The sequence below is a fragment of the Neopelma chrysocephalum genome, unplaced genomic scaffold, assembly GCF_003984885.1.
Source record: "Neopelma chrysocephalum unplaced genomic scaffold, ASM398488v2 Primary Assembly neopelma1_67, whole genome shotgun sequence".
Lineage (NCBI taxonomy): Eukaryota > Metazoa > Chordata > Aves > Passeriformes > Pipridae > Neopelma > Neopelma chrysocephalum.
In genome coordinates, this window is record NW_020897726.1 from 7,303,020 (window position 1) to 7,324,465 (window position 21,446).

Sequence of the window (21,446 nt, forward strand, 5' to 3'; positions counted from 1 at the left end):
CCATAACACATTATATTGTAATTTGTGTTTACCTCCTCCCCATCTCAGACACCTTGCTAAATCATTGCCAGTCCCAAGAGGCAGTATAGCCACTGGAGGATGCTTAATCAAGTTCGCTTTCTCTGTGAATAAAGAAGGAAAAACATAACTAAGGAACTGTGTTAGGTTTTGTTTCAGTGAAAGACACTTTTTGCATATGAAATTATGCTGCCTGATCAGCAGTGAGCATTTTACCAAGCCAGTCCATTACGCAGCCCCTTCTCCAGTCAATATTCAATCCTTAATCCTAATTTACTTGTTATCAAAAGGATTTTTGTAACCCATAAACAAGCATTCATAAGCAATGATACTCAAGAGCTTTCCAAGACTGAATATGGTGTGCTCTCTCTTGTTCTCAGCTCTGCCATTCCCAGCTACAAACGCAAAAGAGTAATAGTTAAGGGCATGAATAATGAGGTGAACCTTGTAATTTTTAATTTGGGTGACCAAATCTGTGTTTAACTAGGTATTTACCTGGATTCATGTCTACACATGAGCACCATTACCAAGAAGTCCTTGGAACTAACACCAGGACTTAGCTGGGTTTGCCCATCAGGAATTAAACCTGCTATTCTAAACAAGCACTGATCTATTTGATCAAGTCTATTTTGTATTTAATAAGCAATGTTTTGAAATGCATAAATTTACAGCATCTTTTCAGTCTTTACCAATATTTTTGTAGCATTTTAAGCCCAAGGATCTCTGTTCAAAATCCAGTGGGAAAACCATCATCAAGAAGTGGAAAATTCTTTCTGAAAAGCTGGAATTAGGGGAGCTATATCCCAGGTATAACATTTCAAATATAAAATTTGTCACACAAATAGCATGTTGAGTTTGAAAGTTATGCTTGGTTGATCAAACAATCAGTTATTTTATTCCTAGAATTATGCAAAATTATCAGCAATAATCAGCAGGAATTTATCTATAAAATGGATGCAGCAGGGACATCTTGATATTTATCAATACTTTAGAAAGATTTAACATTCACAATATCAGTGTACTGAAAATCTTTAAGAGAATTAAATATTTAATAAAATGATTTTAAAAAATGTTTAAAAGTCTCAAACTGATGAGAATTCTTCCTTCCTTCCTTTCTTCCTCCTCCCTCCTTCTTTCCTTCCTTACTTCCTCCCTGCCTCCCTCCTTCTTTCCTTCCTTACTTCCTCCCTTCCTCCCTCCTTCCTTCCTTCTTTACTCTCAGCTAAGACTCTTTGTATATTAGGAGGTCTGGGAAGACCAGACTAGAAAGGATCTAGAAGCAGGTGCTTTCTTACACTTGATATGCCAAAGTGCTTTTGCTCCCTAAAAGGCAGCATTGAAAATCTACTTCCTGCACTTATGAAACAGATGAATCCTGGATCCCCCCCAAAATTTCTTAGATCTGTAACACAGAAATTGCTGCAGAAGATAGTAAGTTATGAAGAAAAAATAGAGTATTTTTGTCCAAATAATGTCACTGAAAGAGAAAGTAACTGCATGACATTTTAGACCTCACGAAAAAGGCAATGATACAATTAAGAGCTGCAAAAACTTCACTCCTTCCACATTTAGGCAATACATCTGATATTTAAGTACATTGATTTATGACTCTGAATGCTATTTGAGAGTTACAATCAGTAGCTTGCATTTGCAAAAAGATTTTTTTTCTCCAACCAAGTTTAGAAATATGCCTTTGCTGTCATTCTTTCATGACATCAGTTTTACTTTTCAGTGAACTTTTAAAAAGTGTTCTGGTCCTCCCCCCTCAAAGCACACACTTTTAAACAGTCTAGATAAACTTTCAATTGTGTCTTTTGACCTCTCTTCATCCCCTTCCTAATTTCCATTGTCACACATGCCCATTTTTTTTCTCTGCAGCCTAACACCAAATAAATGATGTGGAAGACATTCTCCCTAATAAGCTTTGAGAAGTTTAAGTCTATAATACCTTGACTTCTGGGCCTTCCTAACGATTTGTACGCAGGACTTTACACACAACTGACTGAAAGAACTCCAAAGCTGAACCACCTCTTAGTACATTATCTCCATTATAGGATTATGGAGCATAAACAAAAATTTGGTAAGTGAAAAAGCAAGAGAGCTAAGGTAAATTGTCTTAAAAGTAACAACTTAGATTTGATTCTATTGGAGAATAGACTCTGAAATGAAATTAGAATAGATTAATTCAAATTTCTTGCTTTCAGGGAACCCAGAGCACCACAAACACTGGACTTCTAGAAATTTTGGATATCTTTTTCAATTTGAATATCCTCTAAAATAATCATGTCCCAAAATAATACATTTCAGAAATTTAAATGATCAAACTCTTGTTTGAAATAGCTGTATCCATACATTGCTATATAAGGAAGAGCATTAAAAGGAAAAACATGAGTCAAGCACAACTATGTAAATGGTAGAGATTACCTATGCAATCCAAAATCCAGCCTACTGTTCCATCTCCACCACATGCTAGTACTCTGAACTCAGCAACATCTCGGAAAAAATTTAACCTAAAAACAGTAAATGAAGATACCCAATTATGATAAATATATTGTGCATTATGAACATTTTATGGCTTGAGACATGTAATTTAATAGTAAATGGTAAGTGAACACTTGAAATAATAATCGCTTCTGCTCATGCATTCATTTTTTTATACAAATACAATCCAACATTGCATTATCTGAAAAATTTCAATCAAAATTGATAATTCAATGGTTATTATGGTACACTAATACTAGAAAACATTTGAACCTAACAGTTAATCTAAAGCTTTGTCTCAGTTCAAATCTTATTTGAAAGTATTGTCAGAAAATATTATCAGTTCACTTAGTTGTAAATGGATAGGTAGTCTCTCAAGACAGAAAAGTCTAATTTATCTAAATGTATTAGCCATAACATTTCCTTGTGAAGTTCTAGATATAAAAGTATATGAAAACATCGTATTTCTGGTAATATACTACTACATATTAAATTGAATATCCTGTAGTTGGTATAAACAACGTTCCATCATTGTTTGACACAAAATGAGAAAGCATCAGACTTAAGACACCCATTTCATCATCCTACAAACCATATTTTAAAAGTAAAGCATCTTTGGTAGTATTTGCCTGGCTATTTCTGCTTCCATATCCATTGAGTATCACCACCTCATTATCCCCTTCATTCAATACCTATGTTCCATAATGCTGACAAGTGAGTATATATTAAAACAATCCTAAATTGCAATAATTTAAATTTAAAAGCATCTTTTCATGATAGCTTTTGACACATGCTGAAATTAGTCCTTACAAATAAACCGTGACTAGACAGAAAACTTCCAGTAATTTTGTTGAATTACTCTGTGTGTGTGAGTGCATGTGCGTATGTACATTCACACACCTTCTATTCATGAGTGTGACAGATATCTTAATGCATATTCTATATTCTAGTGATCAGATCTGATTTCCAGTTTGCAATCTCCTAATAAACGCACAACTAATACATTGTTAAAAATTCTTAAATGTGAATAAATATACACAATAGCTTGCAAGTGTCTAATTCATACTTTTTCCTTATGAAACTTTAATGTTTCACAGGGAATGGAGTTCCTGTCCCTAGGAAGTCCTAAAAATTCTTCTACGCCTCTTGATAAAATTGAGAAACTACAGAGTAAAAAAAGCGAGCAAGGGAGAAGGAAATGAAAAGTACAATGATCAAAAAAATTACATAATATGTAGAGGATGACAGGACAACTTCTTGTTCTATTAGTTTTGGACCAGAATTTCAAGGTTAGCAAAGCTACACAGAAATAAGCTCAACACATGTCCCACTCCCTCTAATTTTCTCTGCTCAGAAGAGCAAGTTCAAGTGTCAAGTACAATGCCTGAAGGATGCTTACTGGCCCTGCATTAAAGTCTGCTTTACCCTTCTCACCTCTTACATTCCACTTCACACGTCTGTAGGAGAAGTGCTATAGGATCTCTTCTGATCCAAAATGTCATGTGCCAAATCTGACTGGGTACACTTGGGGAACATATCTTCTAATAAGCATATGTGCTGAAAGACCCTCTGCTGGAAGTCACCTCCTACCGCTGTAAGAGTAGGCACTGAGTTACGCCCTGGCCCACAGGTGTGCATCTCCATTGCTTCAAGAGACCTGGCATAGAGATAAATGCCTCCCATCACCAGCATTCCCACTTCGCCCCAATGTGTTGGGTTTGTACAAAGTTATAAGGTTTAATTATATTGCTTCCAGTACTGAGGGTATTTCAGCTTAATTTAAAATCGAATTATAGCCCAGAAGTGGTGGTAGGCTACTGATGTCTAAATATCTTTGTAAAAGGTGTCAAAAAGAAAGTCTGGGAAAAAAACCAACCAAACAACCAACCAGAACACCACCAAAAGTCCAGGGTTGATGCTAACATTGATCCAGCTTGGCAGAACACAGATCTAAACCTCTGTCTCTTTTTATAAACAAGCTTCTCCACCCTATGGTTATCAAACATTCTTTTTATTTTGACTGTATATTTAATCTTCATCAAAAGGGTATAACTTCAAAAAAAAGTGGGGGCTGAAGAATCTGGTAAAACCATATTGTCAAAAATATTCTCAATAAGCTTCATTCTTTTTTCCCTTGGAGCACTTTATATCCATAGATAGTGAATTTTCCAAGCAAAGTACAGCATTAAGTTCACATAACTTCTTCTTTTCATAAATTTAAATATAAAATATGTACATTATATAAAAATCTAACACACAAAATACATAAAAATAATGCATAATATACCTTACATTGTATGTTTGCATATATAAATGCAGTGTATATAAATACACTATAGCAAATATAAATATTTATAAAATCAAATTACTTTATAAGATTAAATATAGTTATATAATTATATATGTAAATAAATCTCATTCATTGAATTAGAATGTGCAGCCTACATTAATAGTTGGGAAGGGAACATGGTTTTACATTTTATACAGTTTAATTCAAACTCAGAAACTGTTATAGTTGTAAAGAAAGAATTTGAAATATTTCTTTATAGACCTTCAGGGAGAAAGTGCATATTGCCTACCAAGAAAGTTGTGCTCAATCATTGTTTAACAGCATCTGTTACTTTTTTCTCCACAGGACATTTTTGACGTGGTTTGAAAAGGAAAAAAAAACAAAAACAAACTGTTTGAGAACTTAGTAAAAGTGGCTTAAAGTGAAACTAAAACAGTTGGAAGTCATTGTAAAGGTGTTGTGCACCGTCAGACTAAGTTACAGGACCAGAATACAAATTTAGTCCTATTTTCCTAAAAAAAATTTAAACACTGAAGGTGTTTGATAGCAGCCTATTTTTACTTTATTTTGCCAGAAATAAGGATGCACGCAAAGGCAATTATGGAGTTTCTGCTGATAAATCAGTAATTTCCACCTGAAAGAGGGCAACTGTTTAAAATACCTATATTACTCTAATTCAGTTTTTCATAATCACCTCCCCAAATCCATAGGAATGCAGGAAAACCATTTATGAATAAAACACCAGTGCTAGAGGATGTAACTATTTGCTGTTGAATCATGTAATTAATTGATTTATGCACAGATACAACACATACACATTCTTATAGAACTGCTTAAGAAAATCCTACCCTACTCACAGTAAAACTATTTTAAAACATAAATTGCAATATTTTCCATTTAGATACCTGCACATGACCTTTTCTCTTATGACCAGAAGCAATGCACTATGCAAAATTTGAGGTCTCAGCCACCCAAGGTGGCATAACAACAGCAATGTGTGAAATGATTCAGCCAGTCCTCTTCACTCATAGTGGAAGCAAAATTTAAAACTGTCAATATTGCAAGCAAAGAGTAATCCTCTGATATTTGTATCTCAGGATAAGTATCAGTTGTCAACACTACAGATGTCACAGAAGCAAAAATACTGTTAAACAGCTGTTCAAAATATATCTTTAAACTCAGGATTTAAGTTTCATATGCAAAGACTTGGTGAGTTCTAAGTACCATTGATTTATGGTGTACAACAGTAATTTTTATCATTAGAGTACAACCAAACCATCATTGCTGGATTTGCCATTCTTTTGCAAAAATATAATTCTTCCAAGGAAATATGGACCAGATTCAAGATTTTCTTCAGACAAAAATAACTATGCAGTTATCATCTTCTGAAAACATTCCTGGTGTATATCTCTTCCCAGAATACTCTGGGTATTCCAAATGTCCAACAGCAAAGAAATGCTCCAGCAATCAATTCAAATAATCAAGGAAAATAGTGTAATTTTCAAAATAAGCCTATTGCTTTGTGAAGTTATAAAAGCCCAGGTGCTGTAGATTCCCAACTAAATTACAGCATAAGTTGTAGGGATTCAGTTTTTCTGTCTTGAGCATCTTTTAAAGAGGCAGAATTTAAGATTTAAAAAAGCCCGTTGAGGCAAAATTGCAGACAGAATTTAAAAAATATATGCTCTCCAAATTAAATGCTTAAGGAAGTTACAAAGAAATACAACTTTTGTGGACATAATTTCTATTATAGAGTATAAAACCCCATAAATTAGACATTTTAAATAATAGACTTTAGGGAATAGGGGCCTTTTCAGAGGGACAAAGCCTTTGTGAAACGCTGACCTCCCTACAGAGTCCTGCGGGTCTGTGGCTCGACTGCTATTCATCCCACTATTATTTACCTCTCTATGAGGTGAACAATAACTGAATTTCAGATTCTTCAAGATCATTAAATCCACAGTAACAGTTGTTGTCAGAAGACTCCTATAGAGATATAACAACCAAACAGGGAAACTCTTTTCATGGCTAAAAACACAGGTGCCAGGCACAAATTACACAATGCATCAGCCCAGCAATTTTCACATCACTGTGTTAACTGTGGCAGCCTGTAACTGTGGAGTATCTTTTATGCCTGTGTTCAGCTGCAGAGCTTATAGGGTTTCTCCAGCTCACTCATATTTCTCTACTCCCAATTAAAGAATGTGTAAAACATTAATTATTATACACATGTTTAAAGTGTACTGTTGCCCTTTGGCCTAGAGCTCCTTGATTTTCAGGCCTCGCAGCAGGTCAGTCTCCACTGCCAGAAGGGAAACAATGCCAGAGTCACTGCCATGAGGTTTATTTGCATCATGGACATATTTTTATATAGAGCATGTACATGAGTCTTGACATAAACTGCTCCAAAGACCTTAGTTTAGGCATACAAAGAAGCTACAGGAAATGTCTTTGCCGCTGTTCCTGCACTTCTCCAAATACAGTCCCATCTATCATGAAAGTAGGCAACATCCACTTCATTAACTGCACATTCAGATAGTGATACTAAAATTCATTGTCAACTTGTTAAAAATATTTTTCTGTTGACCTGCTACACACCAGCATATCTATTAAAAAACTCTACATTATAACTGGGCTGGGTGAGACTTTTTTGTGTTTTTTGTTTGGGGGTTTTTGGAGCTTTTTTTTTGTTGTTGTTGTTTTGGGTTTTGGAGCCCTTTATTCCAACACATTTCATGAAAGATCATGGTTATCCCACTGCAGAGAAAGAATGACAGGCATACCAATTCAGCTGCTGACTGTTCAAAAAAACCCTAAAAACAAACCCCAAAAACACACCCCAAAAAACCTCATCAGTTTCACAGCCCCCCTAAGATTTACCATTTTATTAGTCTCCTAGTTATTTTGTCTTTCTCCCTGCTTTCTGAAAAGGAGACACTTAGATTTTTGACAGAAATGAACTGGAAATATCAACTCAAGTTAGCCACAGATGTTTGGAACTCAAGTTAGAAAACTTGTGAACGTTATCTTCTAGGTTGATGACAGCAGCCCATGAGAAAAATACCATCAAAAATTAAAAACATTAACTTATGGGTTAAAGCAGACAGCCTGGGTCTACCAAAAAAATGCAAATTCTGCCTACTATAAACATTCTCTAGGTTGAGTAAACATGTCTGAAAATGTTATTTGAAAGAAAAAGAATTCTCAAAATAGACTCCATTAAAATGTATTACAATAATCAAAAATGCTTTAAAATAAATATATGTTGTGTTTATCCCTTTCTACTAAATAACTAACTAGGATGAGGAATACACTTTAGCTTTTCTCTGTGCTGTACAATATCCAAATCTGTTACACTTTGATCTAAATGACACATATGACAACATTAAATAAACGTAATATTTTGATTGACAATCCAGTATAAGTGGCATTATAGAGATGGATGAGTGAGTGGACAGATGGATGGATGGGCAGGTTTTATTAGGTAATACAGCCCTCGCAGAAAAAGAAACAAGTACTGGTAAGTGAAATACCAGAGTATATTCAACTTCTCACTTAAGGGACAAATTACATGCAGCCTACATAGTATTGCCAGGGGCAAGAAGTGATGGCAGGAGATAAACTGGAAATTTAGCATTATTCATTTCTGTGGAATGAATAAAAAATATACCAAAACAAGCAGTGTCTGTTTAAAAATTAATTAGAAATTTCTTCAAAGTGACTCTGAACTAAAACTATTTCGATTCCTAATAGGAAGAGAAACTGAAAATATTTTCTAAAAAACACTGTCGTGGTTCAAAAGACTAATGTTTAAATTGCTTCAGTGCAAGCTTTCAGCTTGAACTTAACACTGCCCTCTTGTGCCTCTGCCTTAAAATACATTTTCCTTCACATGGGAAGATACATGAAAATGAAGTCACTAATGGACAGAAATGCAGTCAGTTTTTTTTTAAGTTCAATGAAATAAGATGAATTGGAACAAAAATATTTCAGTTGTTTTAAAATCATCATCTCAGTCTCTAGCATGGCATTTCTATTATACCGTATGCAAAACAATATCGGTTACTAGTTTTGTCTGTTAATTCTAGTCTACTAATTCTTTGGACAAAGACTACTTAAATTTTCCATATGTGTTAAGACTAGTATAAAACCAACAAATATAATTTGATTACTACAAACAGCACTAGCATTCAGGTACAAGATAATTGAAGGCATGAAAGAAATCATGCATGTCATTATTTCCATTTTTTGAGCTGGTTTTGCAGCATTCAGCAGTTTGAACCTTAGCCACACTGTAGTGCAAGATATCCAAACTTCTAAAAGGATTGAGCCAAATATGCTTTTCACTTTCATCAATGCTATACACATCTCAAGTCTAACACAACAAATAGAGAGCTGATATAGCATTGTTTAAAGAAAGAATATTTGTATATTTGGCCTTAAACCCAGAACTACTGGCAGAAACTGCCAGAGCATACTCTTTCCAGTAATATATATGTGACAACCGAAATAAAACTTTGCAAGGCACAAAACATGTATGTTTCCACATTTATCTTCTTTTCCTCCAACTTCAAAAAAAAAAGTCTAAAGAAATAAAAATATATATAAAAAAAATTTTGAACAATATAATGTCAGTGACCTTATACCTCCTAATATCCTTCTGTGACTCTTTTGACTGATGTAAAATTTCATATATCAGCGACATAACTAAATAACATCCAATACATACAAAATGATACACAGAGCAGATGTTCAGGGCTGCTCTATCTCTTTTCTTCTACCAAAGCAGTCACTGCTTAAAAGAGAGACAATATCAGGTGGCAAAGGTTGGTATTTGATACACTGTAATTCTCCTGTCTTCATACGAATGCAAATTAGGAAGACTCGTGTAAGCAAGTGACTGCAATGCCAGCTGGTTCAGAGAACACTTCAGTCCCCAACAGCATAACCCAGCCTGGCCAGTCATTTCCCAACCACTACATTACCAAGATTCTGTAATTCATAAGGAGTGTGCAGTCACTGTAACTTCAAACAACAATCCATATCTGACATGTACAAGAATAGATATATATGTACACTATGTATATATATTACAGGCACCTGTATGTGCACTTAAGTGTCTGTTTAAAAGAACTGGATGTGCTGCAGGTCAGTCTTTGAGGCTGTTTGATATTTATAACACAGAAGTAACTCCCACAGGAACTTAGGTTGTTGATATAGCAGAAATAGAATGAAATTTATCCCACAGTTTTTACAGAGTACTGCATGGTTTTCAGTAAAACATATGAGATGTAGCTTTATTTGCAGATGTAAACAAATAATACCTATACATTTCTGCAGCCATTCAGAGATCTGCAGTGTTGATACATTCCTAACATGCTATATGTACTTCAGTCTGTTCATTTGATTATGTAGCATTTTATTAAATGAGTTCCTGGTAATAATATTAACTGTAGACTTACCCTGGCATCGGTCCATTTCCAGAAAGACTATAAACTTGACGAGGATTTAAAAGGTACTGAAATTTTCTATAAATTCTGAGGAGGTAAAAGATACAAGGAGAAAATATTTACTTACATGTTTGGAATTTTTTTTTAAACCTATCAAATGAAAGAATTAAAGAAGTTAACACATATAATTATTTGAACTGCAGGATCTCATTTACACAAAAAAAATCAAATAATTGAACACAGCAATTATAATTCATATATAGAGTGTATTTTGGGGCATAAAATTGAGACAGAAGTGTTACAAGGTATCTAAAATTCAAATACTGTGTATAGATAGAAAAAACAGGATAAGGAGGCATAATGACACAAGACAAGGTGAGTCAAAAAAGCATTTCAAAAAGTGAATTGATTTCTATTAAAGTAACTCCATGGCAAAGGAGAGATTTCTTCCTAAAATTTATTGCTAATACAAAATTACAAGTATAATGAATTGCAAAAGCAAATTGGCTTTGCCACCCATCAAAAATGTCCCCATAGAATGAACAACATTCTGAGAAAGCAAGGCTATGGTCAACTACATTTCCTCAGGATTACATTTAAAAGGGACGAAAATAGAAAATATTTGAAACCACTTTTTTACCTAAATTACACATATTTGAAAATTATCTGAATAATAGGAAGCAATTATTGATACAGCATGAAAAGTATTGTCCTATCCCATAAGGGACCCTCTTTGCTGTCTCACCCTCAGCAAATATTTCCTCAAAACTGTAATTTTAGAAATTTGAGTTTATTTGTCCTAAAAGTATGACAGACATTTTGTTTCTTCATTACAAATATTAGAAATGTAATTTCCTACATTGACTATAATGTGGTAGCTGATTCATTTCTTACATAGAAACAAGTAAGCACACAAGAGTCAGAGTTCAGAATGAATAAATATATACCTGGCATCTATGGCAATAGTTTAAATTATAAACTCCTCTGTCTTGCCTTTAATTTTAATGTCTCTATCCTTAAGCTAATTAATATTTAAATGTTTTTAAGAAAGCATGAATTTTCCCACTGAAATATTTCTTCCTTTCTATTTAATGGCTTAAATAAAATAGAAGCAAACTAAGAGCTGAATTTTAGGTTAAAATGTCCACATTTTCAAATACAGCACAATAAAACTGTCTAGACACAATCTATGTGCACATTGAGGGATTTTTGTTTTATATAATTTTCTTAAGAGCAATGCATAATTTATCAGTCTAGGTGGAAGACAAGTATGTAAAAATACTGAATACAAACAAATTCATAATTATCTCTAAATTTGCCAAATTGGAACATTTTCTTAACTTTTGAATTATTTAGTGATATCAGCTTCTTCAAAAAGCATTTTATTCAAGTACACTCACACAATCTATTCCTGATGCCATTCCTGACAGAAAAAGTCAATATGAACTGACTAGTTTCACTTAGCAAGGACTCACACATCATTGTCAATGGCTGTGATGATGATTAAATCAGACCTTTGACAACGGATTTACAAAACAATATATATATTTCCATTTGCAGCATCTTACCAATGCAAAAGGAGATTTTTCTAGTTAGTATGTGTAATTTGCTTCTCAGAGACGTATAGGATTTAACTTGGACAAAGGTGCTGTTAATTTAATTTGTGTAGCTGATCATAAGAAGTTCATGAACAGTACTGTTATGAAGTCCCAAAGATTTAAGAGTTATTTGCCTAAAGTTCGGTGCTACAAAACATACTAGCCAGTACCTACACTCACAATACTATTGTCAGGTAACAGTGAAATGCTATAAAAGCCTTCTTAATAAAGAGGACGCTAAGTTTCTCTACTCAAAACCCAGAAGTCCAACTGCAATAATGAAGATATTACACTGAATCATACTTGACTCAGTGCATACCATTCATAGGTACTAGCTGAACATCAATTCCAGCTAATCACTCTATAATAGCACGCTGCAAATGACACCTCAAGCTTTAAGTTATTATAATTCATTTATGTATTCTAGTCCGTGTAAAATTAATAAATTGATGATTTGGTTCCATTCATACATTCTACCAAAAAAAGAGGAAGACACTGTCTATAAATGTTTGCCTCCACAGTAAACTGTAACAAGACCTACAGGGTGCCATGTGCAAGCCCAGGAAATGGACAGTAATTGAGCATGGGTTTACACCTACAGTACCAAACAACCTACTGAAACTGACATGGCTCTCCATGTCTTGCTTCCACATGTAAGGAGGGAATTGGATGTGGTTTCCTTGTGACTAGATACTTGTGCTGACAAGGCCATGAGGCGGTGTGACGAGAAATGCCCCAAAAGACATTTTTTGTGATGGAGTGCATTTTAATGAACAAAGGCAGTTCATGAAATTACCACTTGTCAACAAACAGTTGTGATTCTGTAACCACTTTTGGGGTTATTCTGTGATCTGGAAAACTAGATAGATTCAATTTAAAACACAAATCCTTGGAAAAGTTTCTTCATTGTCATTTTTCCCTTCACTAAAATCATGCCCATGATTTCATATAAACCTCAAAATACTCCACACTAGCATCACTGAGGAGGCAGAAAATTATATCAGAAGTGGCCAAAGGGGCTGGGATCATCAGCTTTTAACAGTCCTGTTGCTGAAGAAAATACTCTTGAGTGCACCTTGGGCTGAGTTAGACAGAGCTGTCTTCTGAAGTGGCAATTCAAAACTGGCATGAAGTTGTCTACACTGTGGAAAAAGCTGACCATTGCAGTAACTTGTGCCACAACTGGGGCATTCAGTAATCCAGGGGCTGACTATTCAAGATGTGGTCACTATAGGCTTACTTTAACCCTAAATTCAGAGAAGAAAGAAGCCAAGGACTCCTCCCCAAAATTAAAAGAATACTAGTGATCTGCTCTCCCAGACATACAAAGTTTGAAAAAGATAATTTGAAACTGCTTTTACATTTTGTCTCAATGTTAAATGAAAGCTCAGAAAGCTAGATTAATCAGAGGGTAGGAGGGAAGAGCTACTACTATCAACCAAAGTTATTTGAAAACAGCAAAGGTTAAAGATATCATCAACCTGTACTGCACAGACACTGAATGTGGAGTCAGCAGGAAACATCAGTGTACGGAAGTTGATCTACAGTGCATCCAACCGCATATTTGTCAAGGAAACAATTGTTTAAACTCACCTGCTGGTCAAGCAAATAAACTGGAAAAGTGGGAAGTGGAAATCAAAGTAATGAGTATGGCAAAACAACAGCATGATTTAGAAGGACTCTTATGTGAGAAACATTACCCCTAACAACGGCCTTTAGATGCACTACATATTCTTTGTATATTCTTTCGGTTGAAAGAAACTATTTTGTCAGTGATGTACTAAATATGTACATTCTATTCACAGATTACTGAAAATTGTTGCCTTGATTAGTCAGATCATAAGTGCAGACATCCTGCATTGATAGGATGAAATGCATGTCCTGCAATTTTTTTCATGCACAATCATGCACAATCACTGAAAACATGTTACAGTTTGATATAGCCTGAGGAACACACTTGACTGCGTTTGATGAACTCCTGTCCAATCTCATGCTCGGTTAAAACCTATTTCTGGTAAGCGAAAGGCTTAAACTATTCAACTTCAATTCTATTTTTCTACTTTCTTCTTAATAAACATTGACTTATATTTTTGTTATATTGTAAACATATGTATTGTCTATTGAACAAAATAATTCAAGTAAATTAATCACTGTAAATAAAGTTTTGTTTCACATGATGGGCAATAAATGTTAACCTCTCAATCAAGAAGAAAGTATAAATGGGTTATTGTTATAGTTCTTTGTTTTGCAAATATATCTGAAAGTCATACCATTGGTCTTTCAAACAGAAACTTATTCAGGAATAACATGCTATTTATCACTACACATTCTGCAAAACTCTCACTTTCTAACGGAATCAAAGTTTTAAAATGTATTGATACGGTGATTAGATATGGTTGTACAGAATGTATTTTTTGTTTTCTGAATGCACTTTTTCCATATATCCATTTGTTTCCCACCATAACTGTTCCAACATTCAAAAACTAAAACTAAAGTACCTAACTTTTTTTACCTTAAAGTGATCCTCAGTTTTTTTCCTTTGCATTTGAGAGATTTGAAAAAAATTACAAAATACAAAAGGAAATGACAGAGTATTCCTGGAGGAGTGCATTTACTCAACTGGTTATCACAAGGATGCATACACTCTCAAAGTCTAAGGGCAATGAAATGGGCTGGGTTACCATATGGCAAGGCATAAAATCTCATACAGGGAACTGTGGGAACACTGGAGTCTTGACAGTCTGCAATAACCTTTCTGTGTTCAATGAAAGTCAATTAGAAATCATAACTTCATTCATCATGACCTCTCAAATACAGAAAATCATAAGTAAAGACAGAAGAATAGCTTTCGTTAAAAGATTGCCTTAATCTGAATGAGTCAAAATAATGAAATTTTCTCATCTACAAAAATTAGAAGGTTGTGGGCTGGGTTTGTTTTATTTTTTTGCTTTCACTACTGTGGAAATCATACTTTTGTTACAGCTTATCCTCTACTCCTAGCCTCTCAATACCTGACCAAATTACAAAATTGCTATAATCCAAAAACCTGACTTGTATCACTATAACTGTGCATTTTGCAAAGTAGTTTATGTCTTCAAATGTCCTGTGATTTTACTTTCCACAACATATAACTGGCACAAAATTGCAAGGTAGGAAAAATATGAGATTCCTCTCTTTCTGGTTACTGACTGTAAAGCAGAGAAAAGTAAAAAAGTTAAATATTATCGTTCCCTGAGAAAGTTTTCATCCCTTAGATTAAATATTCAAACTAATATGCACTCCTAACATCTTCATTTTATAATTTTGTTATAATTTATTATAATTTGGTATTGATATGAAACATTAACACCTAAAAGACAGAGGGGAACCCCCTTCTCACTAAATAGTCCACATGTGGACTTTTTTAACCTTTTTGAATCTGATTTAACCGAGATATTATCTCCTGCTGGTGAATGACCTGAGATATGTTTACATGACTATGCAGTTGACCTTTAGATGTGCTTCCCTTAACACACAAATATTGAGCACGACCTCGACACATTAGTATGCAATTTAACATAGTGTGTGTGTGTGTGTGCGGTATCAAAGCCACTTTAAGAGGTTCTTATACTTTACTATACTCAGCTGCTGGTGCCTGCCCTCATGCTATACACTTCATTGTGTAATGACACTTGTAGATAATGGTGTTAGTAAATGAAGTGTGTATAAGGCATTCATCTTTAAAATTCAAATCATTCCTGTGACCTGCTTGGCCTCAGTAACAGTTTCATTGACATAACCTGTGAAGTGTTAGACTGTAATACATGAATGGGAATAGGAGCCTAGGATGGAGATCAGGTTTTAAACTTGCTTTTACCCTGGAGAACATCTAACATTAAATGACATCCCTCATGCACTAAGCCCATTCAGATAGTAACACTTGAGACCAATTATGAGCTGGGAACTGAAAGCTGTGAAACAGCATTTGATTAAATTGTTTCTAGCCTATAACTAAGTATGTAAGTGCAGTTCTCTAACCTGCCTCTCACTTACATAATTGCAGACTGGATCTCTGATCTACTCATTTCATGCAAGTACTATAAAAGAGTCCGAGTGCTAGTGCAGATTACCTTCCACAACATCCCTAACTGCACAGCAGACCAGAGCTACCTCACATCACTACCGTGTCTAAAACATGAATGCTCAGGATGGCTCACAGTTTTGTTCTGATTGCAAAGTCATGTTCTTGAAACATTTAGAATTAATCTTTTAGATCATTAACTGCCTTTGACACGCCTAGTTGAGATCTAGGTATACCACTCCAGGGATTACATAGTCAGCTCCCAAATGATAACCTGTTCTCTCAGAAGCCTTCGAATACCTTTTTGTTTAAATGCTCTTCAGCTCTGAGAATTATCCTAACATCTACTCTGCGGGATTTTGTCACTTTTGACAGCTTACTTTTAGGGCCTCTTATGGGGACAAGCTAGGGAAAGCTGACCCGCTTGTAGTTTACTTTCTTGGTACCAAGCTGTAGAATCCCACTGGATCCCTCCTATTTTGCTTTGGGTTACCCACATCACCTGGTATCCACAGGTGTCATCTTTAGCCACAATCTTTTTCAAGACTGGAAAGTTACAGCACCAACATGGTAAGCTAGGCTATAAATATTTAGGGATTTATGTGATTATCAAAAATGGCCATACTGTTAGCATTTGTGATTCTGAAACACACTCAAGAAAAACTATTTAGGGGGTAACTAATGCAGCATTCCTTCCTGAATTTGATGGACTGAGTAGGAGGAAAATGCTCCTTACTTTATCATGTCTCCAACACAGTAACACTTAAAGTAATAAACTAGACATTTTGAATTTAAATGAATGTAATTACTGACATATGTAAAGTTATTATGTCTCTTAAGTTTGTGTGATTGGACTTTAATATTTTAACTGGATTGTTAGAATGCTTACCCTCTAAGAAAATCAAATGATTTCTTTGTAGGAAATCTTATGGAGAGGTAAGAGAGCTTCTACTGCTAAATGTTTAGAAAGCAAGTCATATATTAGAAAATGGAATACTGTTTCTAATTTAAATTACTGTAATGTCTGTAAAATCATTACATAGATTAAAAGAAAACTGTCAGCAATTCAAAGTTTCAATGCAAAATATAACAACTCACATCTTCATGCAAATCCCACAAACCCATGCATTGAACACAGCTACTTCTTTCAATTTGAAACAAAACTGTTCTATAGACCTAATTCTAGTTTGTAACTGCAGAATTCATTACTACAGGGATATAGGATGTTCAAATGTGAGGCATAACAGTATAAAAAGTTGGATTTTTTTCTCATGTACAAACTTTTAAAATTCTCTCACAGAGATCAGAATAAAGAAAGAGAGGGGGAAAAAAAGAAAAAAGAAAAAAACCTTACCTTTCTCCTTGTTTCCCACCACTTTTAGGATTGACAAAAACTAAAAGTGGATGAGTGCCTGGAACTGGAGTGATCTAAAAGAAGGGAATAACACAGCCACTCATTAATGCTGTGTGTTGCATTCATTTTTTCCTATAGTAGACAGAAAACAAAAAGCTTAATGCAAACTCTATGTTATGCTATGTAATCCAGCTGGAAGTAATACTGTAATTTGCAATAATCCTCACTTCATTAATTTGTCAAAACTTGCAAGTGACTTCTCTTTTAATGCTATCTGTTTTACAGCTGTGGTACCATTTAAACCCATAATTCCATTGTAATATTAAGATATATATATATACATATACATATGTATATATATGTATATGTTTCATTTAAAGTTTTCTTCTCTACTGATGGATGTAAGACAGGCATGACTTATTCTGACAGTAATTTCCTATGGAAAAAAGCTATGAAGAAATTGTATTTTGGGGTGAGAAATGACACTCTACTATGAAGGTCAAATATAGCTATATGGAATTTTAAACTTGACAGAATAATTTTTTTTTTTTTAAATTATAGAAACCTGCAGTATTTGATAAGACATGAAATCACACACTTTCTAAAATGTGGCAACCATAACAATAAAGAGTTCCTCTAAACGCCTGAGAAAGCTGGTAAACATAAAAAACCACAGGAGAAATCATGTAGAAGAACGGCAAGCCTGAAGGAAAGAACATTGAGGAGGATATACTGAAGGAGACAATTATTTCTAACAAATTTTTTTTTAATTCTTTTGTTCATGGAAAGTTTTACACATTCATATTAATGTTTAGCTTTACAAACTAACACCTTCCTTCTAAGCAATAGTGTTATTTTATTTTTTCAGGCACTCTGATATGTGTGTGTTCACTGCCTTTACTCCACAGACTTGAACATAAAAAAATTACATCTCTCTCTAATACCTGTTTTTAAACCATTCAACTAGACTATTCATATTAAAAATTATCACTTTTAGGCATAAATCAATTCCAGAATGTTTGAAAGTATATTAAGAGTTCAAAGTCAACACCTCCAAAGTCATGCACTAACAACTTCAGGGATGAAGCTTAGACCATCTCTGTTTCAAAATGATACATTGAAAGGCCTTGCTCCAAATCCTTATTCATAACTCCTGAAATAACGAAATCTCTTCAGCTGAAGATTTCATAAAATGCAGTTTAAGGCAGAACCTGAGAAACTTTACAGCTAAGAAGTCTTACAGGCATCCTATAGACATAGGCATATAATCCTACAGGCATCTAAAAGCACTTTTCTTTTAGTAGGAATTGTTAAGCACTAGTGTGTTAACTCCATTCATGATTTCACAAATAATAGAATCAAATCTGTTCCAATACATACAAAAAATAATGGAAAACTCCACAAACCCAGTGGAATTAAACTTAGCATAAAACCAACTCAGTATCACCTTCTGGCACAGTAAAGTGCTGCATGTTGAAACATACATCAAATTGCAGAATACAGTGAAGTTTGTCATATATTTAATTTTTATCTACTCTTGTAATCAATTTTAGTTATTTAGCCAATTCCCACGATGTTTGTTCCTGTGAACTAAGTGTAAACCAATGGTGCTCATTGTGACAGAGATGGAATACCTACTGAAATCCCTTAGGACGCAGGTTAATTAATGAGACTCATCTTAAGGTTATACATGATCTATTACTTCCTCTAATTAGAAATAATAATCCTGATCATTATGCTGGTTAGCTAGAAAGAAGCAAGATGAATGTGCTTAACTATGATTAATTGTCTTTTAGTCGTGCAGACCTCCACTGCCACTAAGTTATCTGCTCACTGCTGTCTGATGGAAGGAAGGTTTGGTCTTGATACTTTTTCTCAACAAAAGCTAAATGATGGACTTATTTCTATTTTAAATCTTTTATTTCAAGACAACCATATTATTACAAGCAGAAGGTTTTGAATCATCAAAAAACTCCAAAAAACTAATAACTAGTCTGTATTCCACTCAGTTCCAAAATAAATTTTAACTAATTTTTTACAGCTTTTCCAAATTACTTTTCCAGATAACATATAGTATTTTTATATAATAAAAATGCAACTAAAGATTTAGACTAAATTGGTCAACATTGTCAAGCCTTAATCTAGCATGATTTAAAGGTAATCTCCATGAAGTTATAGGACAAGTGACTTGGAGTAAAAATTAAAAAGAAAAAGAAATAAGCAGTGGACCATTTATATATAGTTTCTCCTATATTGAAAACAGAGGTCTAACAGGAGTAGTACGAAGATCTATGTTACCTTGGGAACTTAAATCATAAACAAATGCAATTAACACACTGATTAAGTTTTATGAAAACTATCCTAGCTTACTGAAAATCATTAAAATGAGACCATGCCAGCAGAATCAGAGTATTACAGTAGCATGCCAGATATGGGAGAATTCTGTATCTTTGATCAGATACAGAATTTTTTTCTCCAGACCATCTTTAGGAAAAATGCTAACATTAATTACCAGTGATATTTATGGCACCTTACATCTTCGTGAAAATAGTTGCAAAATTATACAATCTGTGAGTGAAAAAAACCTTAACATTCTCATTTATCCATCCTTTCACTATGGCATCCTTCAAGACTCACTCAGCCCTCACAATAAATAGGTCTTAATATTATTACCAGTCAAAAATTTAGTATTTGAGGCTAAGATGAATTCCTGTTATTCAAAACCAATTTAATCCAACAGAGAAAATTATTCACAGAATTATTTCTAATGTTATCACCATGATTACCAGTACTGTATCATGTACTACATTACAAATGTCTCATTACAAAAAAATACCAAGCACTTCAAAAACCACCTCAAATCCATTCAATAATAATTCTACCATCTTAATCTGCACTCTCTTTTTCTCCATCTCAAGCATAATAAATAAAAGCAACGATGAATCCTAGGCTTTCGATTTATCATGGAGAGAGAAGATAGAACATAAGTTTTGCATCACACTGACAAACTTATAGAAAATCTTGTCACCTAATTACCTTAAAGGAGAACATTTAATAATTTAAGGTTGTGTGTGCAAGAGTCAGTCATGCTAGGAGTTGCTGAACAGACCAAGTACTATATCCCAGGCACTGCATAACATGAGTGGAAAACAGACACTTGAAAAAGAGCTGAAAATAAACTATGCCCATAAGTAAAGATGTTTCTCTGTCCAGAACAGTTTGGTTCAATGGGATTGCGTGTATATCACACAAAAGTTAGAACACTCCATGCATTTTCTTTAGCACCAATTTATTAGTCACACTGTGCCTGATTAGAACTTGAGCTTTCTGTCAATTAATACTCTGGTCTTTTTGCTCCATGGTTTGTCACAGACAATCTGGGTGGCAATGAAGCCTGTGAGAATGACAAGTACAGGAAGAGAATCTTGAAAGCAATAGATAATGATTGCTGTAATGTCCCACTACACCATCAATGGAGAAGCCATGTGACTGCATAGGTTTCAGGGTTTGTTTTTCGGGTTTGAAGTTAGTTTGGGGTTTTTTTCTTTTCCTTGTGTTGTCATAACAAGAAGGTTTCACTAACCTAAAACAATGAAACAATAAAATAAGCTTTCTTATGCTGACACAATAAGTTATATCTTGAAATAATTATGATGCATAAAGCAATTTATATATGGTAAGGGAATCTTTTTACTGAAGCTCGACATATCAAAAGATAGAAATAACAGACAACTACGTATATTAAATGATTATCACATTGTTATCATGATGATAATTTAATTCCTGAGGAAATCAAGCAGCAGCATCATGCATGTGAACATTAATTTCACTCAAAACTACTCATAGTAGTTCTCAGAAGTTCAGGCAGAACTTCTGGCATGCCTGTAAGTCACTGCCCTAGAACAGCTCATCACACACACACAAGTTTTTCTTTCAAGCAGAAAACCTTCCATTTTTATTGTAGATATTGCTAGTAATGAAAACACTTTGCTTCTCTCCACTGTTAATGCCAATATGCCAAATACGCTACGTAGAAATACCTACACAAATTACACCCTTGAAGTTTACTCTATCTATTAATTAACAGGTCCAAATGAGAAAAGTGAACAGTTATCAAGACATAGATTCATAAAGTAAATTACACAACACTGTATGACAGATACCAAAACAAACTAGTTCAGCTTCATCCTACAGT

At 34.2% G+C, this 21,446-nt stretch overlaps 1 protein-coding gene across 8 annotated transcripts in view; it reads right to left on the reverse strand.

Annotated features, from left to right (window-relative positions):
• The window catches only part of DGKB (diacylglycerol kinase beta), a 394,620-nt gene that overhangs the window by 199,596 nt on the left and 173,578 nt on the right, over positions 1 to 21,446 (reverse strand). For all 8 annotated transcript variants that reach the window (XM_027684707.1, XM_027684708.1, XM_027684709.1 and 5 more), the window contains 4 exons: positions 17,252 to 17,325; positions 10,252 to 10,326; positions 2,443 to 2,528; positions 33 to 122 (listed from right to left, as the gene is read on the reverse strand). In XM_027684707.1, the coding sequence (XP_027540508.1) occupies positions 33 to 122; positions 2,443 to 2,528; positions 10,252 to 10,326; positions 17,252 to 17,325 (325 nt within the window). The remainder of the gene's footprint in view (positions 1 to 32; positions 123 to 2,442; positions 2,529 to 10,251; positions 10,327 to 17,251; positions 17,326 to 21,446) is intronic.